The sequence below is a fragment of the Chiloscyllium plagiosum genome, chromosome 13 (assembly GCF_004010195.1).
Source record: "Chiloscyllium plagiosum isolate BGI_BamShark_2017 chromosome 13, ASM401019v2, whole genome shotgun sequence".
Lineage (NCBI taxonomy): Eukaryota > Metazoa > Chordata > Chondrichthyes > Orectolobiformes > Hemiscylliidae > Chiloscyllium > Chiloscyllium plagiosum.
This window is the reverse complement of record NC_057722.1, coordinates 61,167,509-61,181,841: the sequence shown is the minus strand read 5'-3', so window position 1 is coordinate 61,181,841 and position 14,333 is coordinate 61,167,509. Positions and strand designations below refer to the sequence as shown.

Sequence of the window (14,333 nt, the reverse complement as noted above, 5' to 3'; positions counted from 1 at the left end):
ACTGATCAGAGTTGGTCAACATGACTTTGTGTGTGGGAAATTGTCTCATTAACTGAGTTTTTTGAAGAAACAACAAAGAAGATTGATGAAGGCAGAAGGATGAAGGACGTTGTCTATATGGGCTTCAGAAATGTGCTTGACAGGTTTCGGCATAGTTGACTGGTTAGCAAGGTTAGATCACCTGGAATCCAAGGGGAGCTAACCATTTGGATACAAAATTGTTTGAAGGTAGGAGACAGAGGGAGGAGGACTGGAGGTCTGTGACCAGCGGTGTGACACAAGGATCAGTGCTGGTTCCGCTGCTTTTTGTCATTTATATAAATGATTTAGATATAAATGCAGGAGGTATGGTTAGTAAGTTTGCAGATGACACTAAAATTGATGGCGTAGTAAATAGACAAGAAGGTTATCTCAGGGGACAACAGGATTTTGACCAGATGGGCTGAGGAGTTGCATTTAGATAAATGTGAGGTGTTGCATTTTGATAAGGCAAATCAGAGCAGGACTTATACACTTAATGATAGGGGCTTGTGGAATGTTACTGAAAAAAAGAGACCTTAGGGTGCAGGTTTATAGTTCTTAGAAAGTGGAGTCACAGGTAGATAGGATAGTGACGACGTCATTGGGTACATTTGCCTTAATTGGTCAGGACATTCAATATAGGAGTTGGGAGGTCATATTGCAGCTGCACAGGACATTGGTTAGGCCACTTTTGGAAGACTGCATTCAATTCTAGTCTTCCCCCGCTACAGAAAAGATGTTGTTGAACTTGAAAGCGTTCAGAAAAGATTTACAAAAATGTTGCCTGGGTTGGAGGGTTTGAGCTACAGGGAGAGGCTGAAAAGGCTGAGACTGTTTTCCCTGGAGCATCAGGGGCTGAGAAGTGACCTTATAAAGGTTTATAAAATCATGAGTGGCATGTATAGGATGAATACTCAAAGGTGGGGGAGTCCAAAACTAGAGGGTACAGGTTTAAGATGAGAGGGGAAGTATTGAAAGAGACCTAAGGACAACTTTTTCACACAGACTGTGGTGCTTGTATAGAATGGGCTGCCAGATAAAATGGTGGAGACTGGTATGATTACAACATTTAAAAGGCACCTGGATGGGTACATGAATAGAAAGGGTTTAGAGCGATATGGGCCAAGTGCTGGGTATCTGGTCAACATGGAATAGTTGAACCGAAGGGTGTTGTTTCCATGTAGTATGACTTTATGACTCTATACTGTACTGAGAAAAATCATTTTATTCAAATATTGTCAGGTGAAACATTTACAGGATTACATTTTAGAGATTTATTTGTAACAGCCTTTCACGAACTGGATTTTGTAATCACGAGGTGTTTAGATTAAAAGGAAGCTTGTAAATATATAGTTATAGAGGTTAAACTGAGGCTTCACCTAACCTTTCAGATGGATGAAAAAATTCAATCCTATTATTTTGAAAGTGAGCAGAGGCTTTCTCTCCAATCTGCCAGGGCAATTTTACTCTTTCAGTTGGCACCATTGAAAGGAGATTATTATGTTAATATAACTTTGCTGATTGTGGGATCTAGCTGTGTGCTTTTCTCACATTACAACAGTGACTCTATTTCGAGGATTCTTTAGGCACTTTGGGACATCCTAAGGTCATGAAAGCTATATTAGAAATGCAGCTTTTTCTTATTTCTGTTTATTAAAACTCTTCTGTCTGTGCACCCTTCATGTCAACATTTCCATTCCAAATTCTTACATTCACAATCATAATGGGTTCCAATTATGCCAAATCTTCATTTTATGATTACACTTCCACTTCCCCACACCAGATGCGGAGACACACCAGTATCAACACTGACAGCCGAGTCAAATTGCCGTCTGATCCATTTACAGAGGCAATTTCCAACATCAATGCAGGCAAATAAATTTCAAATGGTATTGTTAAAAAAAGAGATTGAGTACAATTGACCTTTGATGTGACATACCATAGGCTTGTATTGCACCTGATCCAACAACTTCATATGACTGTTCATTAATTAAAATGTGCAAAAATGCTTGCATTTATATAGCATTTTTAATTTGGTTGAATATCCCAAATTGCTTCACATGAATGCTGCATAAGGATTTCTAAGGTCTGAAAGGTTAGATTTTAAGGAGTTACTCCAAGGAGGAGAGGGAAAGAGATAGAGAAGTCTAGGAGAAAATTGCAGAGGCTTTAGCTTTTAATAATTCATTCAAGGGATGAGGGTGTGGCTGGCTAGGATAGCATTTATTGCCCATCCAAGAGGGCAGTTAAGAGTCAACCAGTTAAGAGTTAGCCTGGTGGTCTGGAGTCACATGTAGTCATGGTCATCTTTCAACTCTTAATTCCAGAATTTTTAAAATGAATTCAAATTCCACCATTTGCCATGGTGACATTTGAACTCAGGTCCCCAGAACATTACCTGAGTCGCTGGATTAACAGTCCAGCAATAATGCTATTAGGTCATTTCCTGCCCTCTCCTGGACAACTGAAAGGACAGGTATCAATGGCAGACCAAGAATGATTGGGGCTGTAGGAGAGACCAGGATTGGAGGAGTGCAGAGGCCATGCAAGTAAAGAAGAAATAAGGATATGGTGGGTTGAGGCAATGGATGGATTTAGCACAAGAATAAACATTTGTAATTGAGACATTGTGAATATATATTGAGCAATGTAATTCTGAAAATAGGTACTTGGTGTGAATTAGGATGTGGGCAGCCAAATTCTAGGTTTATTCTAATTTTTTATCATCTTAAAACATCTCATCTAGTTCCGCCTTTTATATTAAAAAAATTATTTCACGGGATGTGAGGCCAGCTGGCTGCACCAGCATTTGTTACTCAGTTGGGAAGGTGGTATTGAGCTGCCTTCTTGCAGTCCACTTGGTGTGATGACGGCCAGAATGCATTTGGGAACTGAGTCCTAGGTTCTTGACCCTGTGACTCCAAGGGAACAGGGATATTGTTCCAAGTCAGGATGACGTATGCAACTTGCAAAGGCCAAGCTACTGAGGATACAGGCTTACATCTCATCATGGTAGCGAGTGAAAGTTAAGTTTAATTAACAAAACTGGACACACACTCGTCCCAGTAATGATGTCATGGCAGTGGTCAGTGTCATAAAAACCCATCTGGCTCATTAAAGTTCTTTAGAGAAGGAAATCTGCCACCCTTACCAGGTCTGGCCTACATGTGGCTCCAGACTAATACCAATAATTGCCCTCTGAAATGGTCGAACCACTCACTCATTTGTATCAAAACGCAAAGTCCGGGGACTGAACATAGGAATCAGGATCAGCACCTGGCCCCTTCTCGCCAACTCCAATGCTGCCAGTGAATAAGATTATAGCTCACTGCACCCTCAACTTCACATTGCTGCCTGCGCTGATAACCTTACACGTCCCTCAAGCCCCCAGGGGAATTGCAAGTCTTGCCCGTGCAACCTGCTCCCAGAATTTAGCCCTCGCCTCGGCAACAGATGGGTGAAGTGTTTCAGGAACGTGACATTTCAAGTGGGGGGAGTGCAAGGTCCTGAACAGCGATTCTTGTTTAAGGAAGAGGCCTGCCATGCCAATGCTTTTGCTGTTGTGGCCAGACTGCTTGTCCTCGCAGCGATAATATGCTCTTCAAGACTGGTTGCAGTTTCTTGAAAGCAAAGTAGGTTTCCAGCCGGCGTGTTGCTGTTTGTCTCCTCCCCGGATGCTGTGATTGACAGATTCTGCAGAGCCTGCTCGATGTGTGTGTGTGTGCTATATATTGTGTGGGCGCTTTGCAGAGAGCAGTTGTTCTGAACAGGACCCATCACAGAATAGGACTGCAGTAATTTAACTCCCTGCCTCCTGTGGTGTCACCAGAAATTAGGACAAATTAAAACCATTCCCCCTCAGCCCTTATTCTTTTCACATGTGAAAGACCTGTCCTGCTGATTGTTTGTCATTGAGCGGAAGGATATGTTTTAAATCGTTATAAAGCCCAGCAGTGAAGAGAGAGGCGAGAGAGATAAGGACTAAGCTCCTGGCTGTGTCAGTTTTCGGGTGAAATTAACATGGCGAGCGACTCTCCAGCGAGAAGCCTGGATGAAATCGACCTCTCGGCTCTGAGGGTAAGTAACCCAGATCAGAACTCTCCTTGTGTCAGATCTTGCTTTCTTCCGGGAGATAAATTGTTCCCTCCGTAGTACTGTCACAATCTCCAACACATCGATGTAGCAGCTGTGTGTCACAAAGATGTGCGATGTTACAATCTATATTTCCTGCCCTGTCTCAAAATTGTAGCCAGTTGGCAGAACAATAGAATAAATAGCACGTTTAAACCGAGCTGCTTGTGTTTATGTGTACAGTATTAAGCTCATCACTCCATTAAGCTCACTGTACGCAATGTCACAATGAATGGGGTGAAATGGAACCTGTTTAGATTTTTTTTCATTCATCGACTACACCTCCCCCCACACACACACCACCTTCTCTCATTCCCGCAGTGAATTATATCAATTTGAAGGCATTTTGCTGCCTTGTGTGTGTTTGTGTGCGCTCTTAAATCTAGACAGTGTTTCACGACATGCCTTTGCAGAGTCTCCCGTTAAAAAAAAAAGCTTCCTCAATTTTCTCTGCAGAAAATGAATTGCTGCTTATTTTCAAGCATTCCGTGAAATTGAGATTGCTGGTTAGAGACCAGGTATGGGGCAGTCTCAGCTGTTATAGTAACACAGAGAGAGAAAAAAATACAACTGGATAATGGGAGAGGATCCGGGCAAGGGATATCGTGCTGTTTCATTCAACATATACAAAATGCATTCGCATGTATGGAAGTAGTGTTCAAAGGGTCCTGTAGGGAAAGCTTGCGGATGAGAGGTTCCATCTCGATGTGAATCCTAAGTACAGGACCCTCTGTTGGTTAATGGCTACAGCCATAGGAGCTGTCATCAGCGACAGGCGCTCATTAACATAATTCTTCCAAGGGAAGGAATCGTTTCGATACAAAACGCGATCACTCCTGTTGTGAATCTAAAATAGCCTGTCGAAACTTGGGACATTTCACTAATGGGCATCTGGTCAGAAGAGTGAGTGAGAGAGTCCTGAATATTTTAAACGACCTGTCATGACCTCTCTTATCAAACCATGTTGGTTATTGTACATGTGTAACGGTGCCTGGGTGAGAAAGGCAGGAGAGGTTGTGGAATTTGGCAATGGTGGTATTCCCTTTGTTTATCAAAAAGAAATCTCTTGTGGAGTCACTTCGGAGTGTAATGTAGGGCTTTGTTCCAAAGCACTGAAGGAGCTTTCTGGCTAATTGTCTCTTGATTTGCTATAGCATGTCTGAACAATTCAGCTCTGTGGCATTTTCAAAGAGACTGTCGTGTCAATGCGCATGCTGGTGGGGGAGGGGGAAGAAGTCGAGATTTCAGGTTCAGTGCCCTCTCTCCCAGTTCCAGCTTGTGTGGTTTCTCGGGACAAGTGAGGCAGCCAGTGCAGAAGTGGCACGGGTTAACTCACAAAGCGCTGCCTCCCTCCATTCACTGCCAAACTTGGCAAACTGACAGCAGGGGATTTGTGAAGTCTTTCAGCCGAGCTGTCACACTCTGCCAAAAGAAGGGATCCTTGCTTTGTCTTCATCTCTTTCCACCGTCTCGTCTCTCTGAAAGCTCAGTCCGGCCGCCCGAGATCACTGCCCCCTTCCAATTCTCGCCTCCTGAGGAACTGCATCGCCCTACCTTTGGGAAGTGTGTGTTTTCAGCATGACCCCTAGGTTCTGAAAACCGCTCCTGAAAGGATCACTCGGAGACCAGAGGTGTAAGACAATCATTAAAGCCAATTTCTTCCATCCAGCTTTAGGCTGTATGTCCCAACGTCTCCTTATGGAGCTCAGGCCCAAAATCTGTTTCGCGATGAGCACCTTGTAGTACATGAATGATGCTATGTAAATGCACAAAGTCATTGTCATCCTCAACCCGAAGGTTGGTCGGTTTAGTTTAGCAGTTCAAGTATTCCGAGTTGAATTGGGTGAGGGAAATGGGCGAGATTGGAGCCACTGGCTTATATAGGGACGGAGGGGAGCAATTGTCAACCACGTCTGTGCGGGCCGAATGGCCTCTTTCTGTGTTCTGACTTGTGGAGGAGTTGGCTGAATACAAACTAGCCACAAGTGAGTTGAGTGGGTGGGATAGTATGGAAAGGGAAAGCTGATTGTCGAGCAGCCCCTCTCTGATTGCCAAACCATGTCGGTGTGTTTGAAAGAAACCAGTCATGTCAAGGAGTACTGTTCGAGATCTGATACTGTCGCTCTGCCTTGGAATGTGAAAATTACATGGCCACTGTCTTCCAGGGTTGGAGCTGCTGGAGTTTGGTTCCAGCTTGTCTTAATCGTGTTGGGTGGAGCGGGAATCTGGATCTGTTTTACTGGGAGCGAGTCCCTGCCTGCCCTTCCTTCCAAATCAATGAGGTGTTCTGCATGGAAAGAACAACAACCAAATCTTACTCTCCCCCTTCCCCCCACCCCCCAAGAAAGAAAAGGGCCTGTGGTTCAGAAACCAGCAAGGATTCTGATATGTTTTACATCATGGTGTATTCTCGGGTGTATGGGACTGAGATGAGGAGAAATGTATTTAGTCACAGGACTGTGATTTGAGAATTCTGTACCGCTTCATTTTTAATTTATTCTTTGAATAGGTAACACTGGCAAAGCCAGCACTAGGTAACAGCCTAGTGGTATTATTGCTGGACTGTTAATCCAGTAATGATAGATAGAGTCATAGAGATGTACAGCATGAAAACAGACCCTTTGGTCCAACCTGTCCATATCAACCAGATATCCCAACCCAATCTAGTCCCACCTGCCAGCACCCGGCCCACATCCCTCCAAACCCTTCCTATTCATTTACCCATCCAGATGCCTTTTAAATGTTGCAATTGTACCAGCCTCCACCACTCCCTCTGACAGCTCATTCCATACACTCTCTGCATGAAAAAGTTTCCCCTTAGGTCCCTTTAATATCTTTCCCCTCTCACCCTATGCCCTCTAGTTCTGGACTCCCCCACCCCAGGGAAGAGACTTTGTCTATTTATCCTATCCATGCCCCTCATGATTTTATAAACCTCTATAAGGTCACCCCTCAGCCTCCGACACTCCAGGAAAAACTGCCTCAGCCTATTCAACCTCTCCCTATAGCTCAAATCCTCCAACCCTGGCAACATCCTTGTAAATCTTTTCTGAACCCTTTCACATTTCACTTCATCCTTCCAATAGGAAGACCAGAATTGCGCACAATATTCCAACAGTGGCCTAACCAATGCCCTGTACAGCCGCAACATGACCTCCCAACTCCTGTACTCCATTCTCTGACCAATAAAGAAAAGCATACCAAATGCTGCCTTCACTATTCTATCTACCTGCGACTCCGCTTTCAAGCAGCAGCTATGAACCTGCACTCCAAGGTTTCTTTGTTCAGCAAAACTTCCTAGGACTTACCATTAAGTGTATAAGTCCTGCTAAGATTCGCTTTCCCAAAATGCAGCACCTCACATTTATCTAAATTAAACTCCATCTGCCACTCCTCAGCCTGCTTCATTAATTTACTTTGGGGGAAGGAACTGCCATTCTTACCTGGTCTGGCCTACATGTGACTCCAGACCCACAACAATGTGGTTGATTTTGAACTGCCCCCTGGATAATTAGGGATGGGCAATATATGCTGGCCTGGCCAGCGATGCCCTCATCACATGAATGAATAAAAAAATAACGCCTCTACAGAGCAGCCTGCTCCGGCATTTCAGAGGGCAGCTAAAAGTCAGCCACTTTGCTGTGTGTCAGGAGTGATGTGCAGGCAGGAATGGCAGATAACCTTTCCTAAAGTAAAACGGAGAGGACTTTTTTTGTATAACAATCAATGGAAATTTCATGGTCACTATTACTGAGACTAGCTTTCATAGAGTCATAGAGATGTACAGCATGGAAACAGACCCTTTGGTCCAACTCGTCCATGCCGACCAGATATCCCAACCCAATCTTGTCCCACTTGCCAGCACCCGGCCCATATCCTTCCAAATCCCTCCTATTCATACACCCATCCAGATGCCTTTCAAATATTGCAATTATACCAGCCTCCACCACTTCCTCTGTCAGTTCATTCCATACACGTACCACTCTGAGTGAAAAGGTTGCCCCTTAGGCCTCTTTTAATTCTTTCCCCTCTCATCCTAAACCAAACCCTCTAGTTCTGGACTCTCCCACCCCAGGGAATAGACTTTGTGTATTTATCCTATCCATGCCCCTCATGATTTTGTAAACCTCTATAAGGTCACCGCTCAGCCTCCGACACTCCAGGGAAAACAGCCTGAGCCTATTAAACCTCTCCCTATAGCTCAAATCCTCCAACCCTGGCAACATCCTTGTAAATCTTTCCTGAGCTCTTTCAAGTTTCACAACATCTTTCCAATAACATGGAGACCAGAATTGCACGCAATATTCCAACAGTGGACTAACCAATGTCCTGTACAATATGACTTCCCAACTCCTGTACTCCATACTCTGACTAAGACAGGAAAGCATATCAGATGCCTTCTTCACTATCCTGTCTTTGCGACTCCACTTTCAAGGAGCTATGAATCTGCAATACAAGGTCTCTTTGTTCAGCAACACTCCCGAGGACCTTACCATTAAGTGTATGTGTCCTGCTGAGATTTTTTTTCACAAAATGCAGCACCTCACATTTATCTAAATTAAACTCCATCTGCCACTTCTCAGCCCATTGGTCCATCTGATCAAGATCCTGTTGTAATCTGAGGTAACCCTCTTCGCTGTCCACTACACCTTCAATTTTGGTGTCATCTGCAAACTTACTAACTATACCTCTCATGCTCACATCCAAATCATTTATATAAATAATGAAAAGTAGTGGACCCAGCACTGATCTTTGTGGCACAGGCCTCCAGTCTGAAAAACAACCCTCGACCACCACCCTCCGTCCTCTACCTTTGAGCCAGTTCTGTATCCAAATGGCTAGTTCTCCCTGTATTCCATGAGATCTAACCTTACTAACCAGTCAAATGCCTTACTGAAGTCCATATAGATCATGCTCACTGTTCTGCCCTCATCAATCCTCTTTGTTACTACTTCAAAAAACTCAATCAAGTTTGTGAGACATGATTTCCCATGCACAAAGCCATGTTGACTATCCCTAATCAGTCCTTACCTTTCCAATTACATGTACATCCTGTCCCTCAGGATTCCCTCCAACATCTTGCCCACCACTGACATCAGGCTCAATGGTCTATAACTCCCTGGCTTGTCCTTACCACCTTTCTCAAACAGTGGCACCACACTAGCCAACCTCCAGTCTTCCGGCACCTCACCTGTGACTATCGATGATATAAATATCTCAGTAAGAGGCCCAGCAATCACTTCTCTAGCTTCCCACAGTGTTCTAGGGTACACCTGATCAGGTCCTGGGGATTTATCCACTTTTATGCCTTTCAAAAAATCCAGCACTTCCTTGTCTGTAATTTGGACATTGTTCAAGATGTCACCATCTATTTCCCTGCATTCTATATCTTCCATGTCCCTTTTTACAGTAAATACTGATACTAAATAAGTAGTTTGCTTCTCCCCCATCTCCTGCGGCTCCACACAAAGGCCGCCTTGCTGATCTTTGAGGGGCCCTATTCTCTCCCTAGTTACCCTTTTGTCCTTAATGTATTTGTAAAAACCCTTTGGATTCTCCTTAATTCTATTTGCCAAAGCTATCTCATGTCCCCTTTTTGTCCTCCTGATTTCCCTCTTAAGAATACTCCTACTGCCTTTATACTCTTCTCAGGATTCACTTGATCTATCCTGTCTATACCTGACATATGCTTCCTTCTTTTTAGCAAAACCTCAATTTCTTTAGTCATCCAGCATTCCCTGTAGCTACCAGCCTTTCCTTTCACCCTAACAGGAATATACTTTCTCTGGACCCTTATTATTTCATTTCTGAAGGCTTCCTATTTTCCAGCCGTCCCTTTACCTGCGAACATCTGTGCCCAATCAGCTTTTGAGAGATCTTGCCTAATATCTCCAATTTAGAACTTCAACTTTTAGATCTGGTCTGTCCTTTTCTATCATACTTTAAAACTAATAATTCCAGGTTCATTAATTTAATAGCCAGCTATCATTGTGAGATTTGAACCTGTGCTCCCCTCCTCCCACCCCCGAATATCAGCCTGAGCCTCTGGATTGCGAGTTCAATGCCATATTACTCCACGATACATGCACAAGAATCACTGTCGTATCATTCATGATTATTTAGTATTGGGCCTTACATTTTAAAAATATTTAAAAATGCTTTTTAAAATGCATCATTTAAAATTTGAAATATTTTTGACCTCTTGGAGAATGGACATGGAAGTGAAGTTCAAGCCCATATTTAGTCATTATCGCATTGAATCATGGAGCAGACCCTTAGGCCGAATGGTCTACTCCTGATTGCTCTCTCTCTGGTGTTCTTGTGGTCTGTGCCTTATTAGTTGGTCTCACCTATGTGTTGCAATGGGCCTTGCTGTCTTCACACTTATACTCATGTAGTGTAGTATGAAGTACTCACAGGCTGATTGAAATGCTGACAGACTGCAACGTGAAAGCTCCTTCTCTGTTTTTGACCACCTTCCTTTCAGATAGTCATCCTGGTGTAATGGGAATGATTTTGTGAGCTTTCATAACCTATACAAGGAGAAATTAGATGTGGTCACTCCTAACCAGCAGGCAGAGAATCACAGTGGGGAGTGCCTTTCAGTCTGTAGAGTATACACTGGCTGTCCAAATGAGCACCTCACCCAGTGCTGTTCTCCTGCCTTCTCACTTTAAGATAGTTCCTTTCCAAATTACCACCGAATTCCTTTTAGAAACTAGATCAAACCTATCTCCAGCACATTCTAGGGCAGTGTTTTCTAGACCCTAGTTCCTGACTGCATGAAAAGGTTTCTCCTCATATCAATGCTCAGGAGTTAGATTTGGAGGCAAGTGAGCACTTTGGTGATAGTGACCACAGTTTGGTTATGTTTACTTTAGCAATGAAAGGGGATAGGTATATACTGCAGATATTGCTGGGGGAAGGGCAATTATGATGCGATTAGGCAAGACTTAGGATGCATAGGATGGGGAAGGAAACTACAGGGGATGGGCACAGTTGAAATGTGGAGCTTATTCAAGGACCAACTACTGTGTGCCTTTGTTAAGTATATACCAAGGTGAAAGTGAGTAGTGCAGATGCTGGAGATCAGTCAAGATTAGAGTGGTGCTGGAAAAGCACAGCAGGTCAGGCAGCATCGAGGAGCAGGAAATGCTGGAGATCAAAGTCAAGATTAGAGTGGTGCTGGAAAAGCAAAGCAGGTCAGGCAGCATCGAGGAGCAGGAAAATCTACGTTTTGGGCAGGAACCTTTCATCAGGATTGAGGCAGGGAGCCTCGGGGATGGAGAGATAAATGGGAGGGGACTGGGGCTGGGGGAAGGCAGTTGAGAGTGCAATAGATGGATGAAAGTGGGGGTGAAGGTGATAAGTCAGAGGGGAGGGTGGAGCGCATAGGTGGGAAGGGAGATTGACAGATGGAACAGGTCATGAGGACAGTGCTGAGCTGGAAGGTTGCGGGGTGGGGTGGGGGGAAGGGGAAATGAGGAAACTGGTGAAGTCCACATTGATTTCCTGAGGTTGAAAAGTCCTGAGGTGGAAGATGAGGAGTTCTTCCTCCAGGCATCGGGTGGTGAGGGGGGTGGCGATAGTGGAGGCCTAGGAGCTGCATGTGAAATGTTTGGCCACGGGGTGGTGGAGTTGATTGGTGCAGGTGTCCCAGAGACGTTTTCTGAAGCACTCTGCGAGTAGGCATCCAGTCTCCCCAATGTAGAGGAGACTGCGTCAGAAGCAATGGATACAATAACTGACATATGTGGAAGTGCAGGTGAAACTTTGATGGATGTGGAAGGCTTTTACCCAATAGGTCGATTTTCCTGCTCCTTGGATGCTGCCTGACCTTCTGTGCTTTTCTAGCATCACTCTAATCTTACGTATGTACCTGTCAGGTAGGGAGGAAGTGGTCGAGCAAGGGAGCTGTGGTTTACTAAATAAGTCAAGAGGAAGAAGACATGAAAGTACAGTTAGAACACTTGAGAGTTACAGGTTACCCAGAAAAGACCTAAAGAGAGAGCTAAGAAGAGCCAGGAGGGGACATGAGAAGTCATTAGCAAATAGGATCAAGGAAAACCCTAAAGCTTTCTCTCAGTATATCATGGATAAAAGAGAAAGATTAGGGCCAATCATGGATAGTATTGGGAAGTTGTGCGTGGAGTCCGAGGAGAGAGGGGAAGTGCTAAATGAATACTTTTTGTTAGTATTCACCCAGAAAAAGACAGTGTTGTCAAGGAGAATACTGAGAAACAGTATAAGATCGTAAGACACAGAATTTACAGCAAAAGTTTACAGTGTGAAGTAATTGAAATTATATATTAAAAAAGACCTGAATTGTTTGTTAAGTGTCTCATCTTTTAGAATGAACTTGTTGGTTTCAGTTCTTTCCAAAATATGAGAGACTTAACAAACAATCCAGGCCTTTTTCAATTTATATATATTTCAGTAACATCACACTGTAAACTTTTACTATAAATTCTGTGTCTTACAATTGTGTACTCCACAACCACCTGATGAAGGAGCGATGCTCCGAAAGCTAGTGTGCATCCAATTAAACCTGTTGGACTACAACCTGGTGTTGTGTGATTTTTAACTTTGTACACCCCAGTCCAACACCAGCATCTACAAATCATGTTCTGTTGCTAAATAGTTTAAATTTGTGTTTTCTCGTTCTCAATTCCTATAAGAATGAGAACATCTTCTCCTTATTTACTTTGGTCAGATCTTTCATGATTTTGTAAACTTCGATCAGATCCCTCTTCTTTAAGCAGAACTGACCCATTTTCTCCAATCTGTCTTCATAACAGAAATACCCCATCCCTGATTCCATTCTCATAATCATCTTCTGCACTTTCTCCAATGTCTTCCCATCTCTCCTAAAGAACACTTCAGCGGCAGGAGAAAGTGAGGAATGCAAATGCTGGAGAGTCAGAGCTGGAAAAGCACAGTGGATCAGGCAGCATCAGGAGCCGGAGAATCGGCATTTTGAGCATAAGCCCTTCAGCAGGAATGCCTCATTCAATATGACAAGTCACATGACAAGGGATCCTGCCCAAAACGTCAACTCTCCTGCTCCTTGAATGCTGCCTGGCCTGCTGTGCTTTTCCAGTGCCACACCTTTCGACTCCAATACTCAGCTGAAGCCAAACTAGCATTTAATACAAGTTTAGGTAAAAACAATGACTGCAGATGCTGGAAACCAGATTCTGGATTAGAGTGGTGCTGGAAAAGCACAGCAGTTCAGGCAGCATCCGAAGAGCAGGAAAATCGACGTTTCGGGCAAAAGCCCTTCATCAGGAATAGAGGCAGAGTGCCTGCAGGGTGGGGAGATAACTGAGAGGAGGGTGGGGATGGGGAGAAAGTAGCATAGAGTACAATAGGTGAATGGGGGTGGGGATGGAGGTGATAGGTCAGAGAGGACGGTGGAGTGGATAGGTGGATAGGAAGATAGGCAGGTAGGACAAATCATAGGGACAGTGCTGAGCTGGAAGTTTGGAACTAGGGTGAGGTGGGGGAAGGGGAAATGAGGAAACTGGTGAAGTCCACATTGATGCCCTGGGGTTGAAGTGTTCCGAGGCGGAAGATGAGGCGTACTTCCTCCAGGTGTCGGGTGGTGAGGGAGCGGCGGTGAAGGAGGCCCAGGACCTCCATGTTCTCGTCAGAGTGGGAGGGGGAGTTGAAATGTCGGACCACAGGGCGGTGTGGTTGATTGGTGCGGGTGTCTCAGAGATGTTCCCTAAAGCGCTCTGCTAGGAGGCGTCCAGTCTCCCCAGTGTAGAGGAGACCACATCGGGAGCAATGGATATAATAAATTATACTGGTGGATGTGCAGGTAAAACTTTGATGGATGTGGAAGGCTCCTTTTGAGCCTTGGGTGGAGGTGATGGAGGAGGTGTGGGCACAGGTTTTGCAATTCTTGCAGTGGGAGGTGCCAGAATGGGAGGGTGGGTTGTTGGAGGGCATGGACCTAAACAGGTAGTCACGGAGGAAACAGTCTTTGCTGAAGGCGGAAAGGGGTGGGGAGGGAAATATATCCCTGGTGGTGGGGTCCGTTTGGAGGTGGCGGAAATGTCAGTGGATGATTTCCCTTCCCACGTGATTAAAGATGCCTTCCAATGCATCTCGTCCACATCCCGCACCTCCGCCCTCAGACCCCACCCCTCCAATTGTAACAAGGACAGAACCCCCCT

The 14,333-nt window shown here is 44.5% G+C and overlaps 1 protein-coding gene across 7 annotated transcripts in view; it reads left to right on the top strand.

Moving 5' to 3' along the window:
- The first annotated feature begins 3,201 nt into the window (after positions 1-3,201).
- The window catches only part of LOC122556119 (TRAF2 and NCK-interacting protein kinase-like), a 254,751-nt gene continuing 243,619 nt past the window's right edge, over positions 3,202-14,333 (top strand). For 5 of the 7 annotated variants that reach the window (XM_043702587.1, XM_043702586.1, XM_043702588.1 and 2 more), the window contains exon 1: positions 3,205-4,098. In XM_043702587.1, the coding sequence (XP_043558522.1) occupies positions 4,042-4,098 (57 nt within the window). In that variant the 5' untranslated portion in view covers positions 3,205-4,041. Of the gene's footprint in view, positions 4,099-14,333 lie in introns of all 7 variants that reach the window. The other 2 variants (XM_043702582.1, XM_043702583.1) reach the window with 2 other exon arrangements.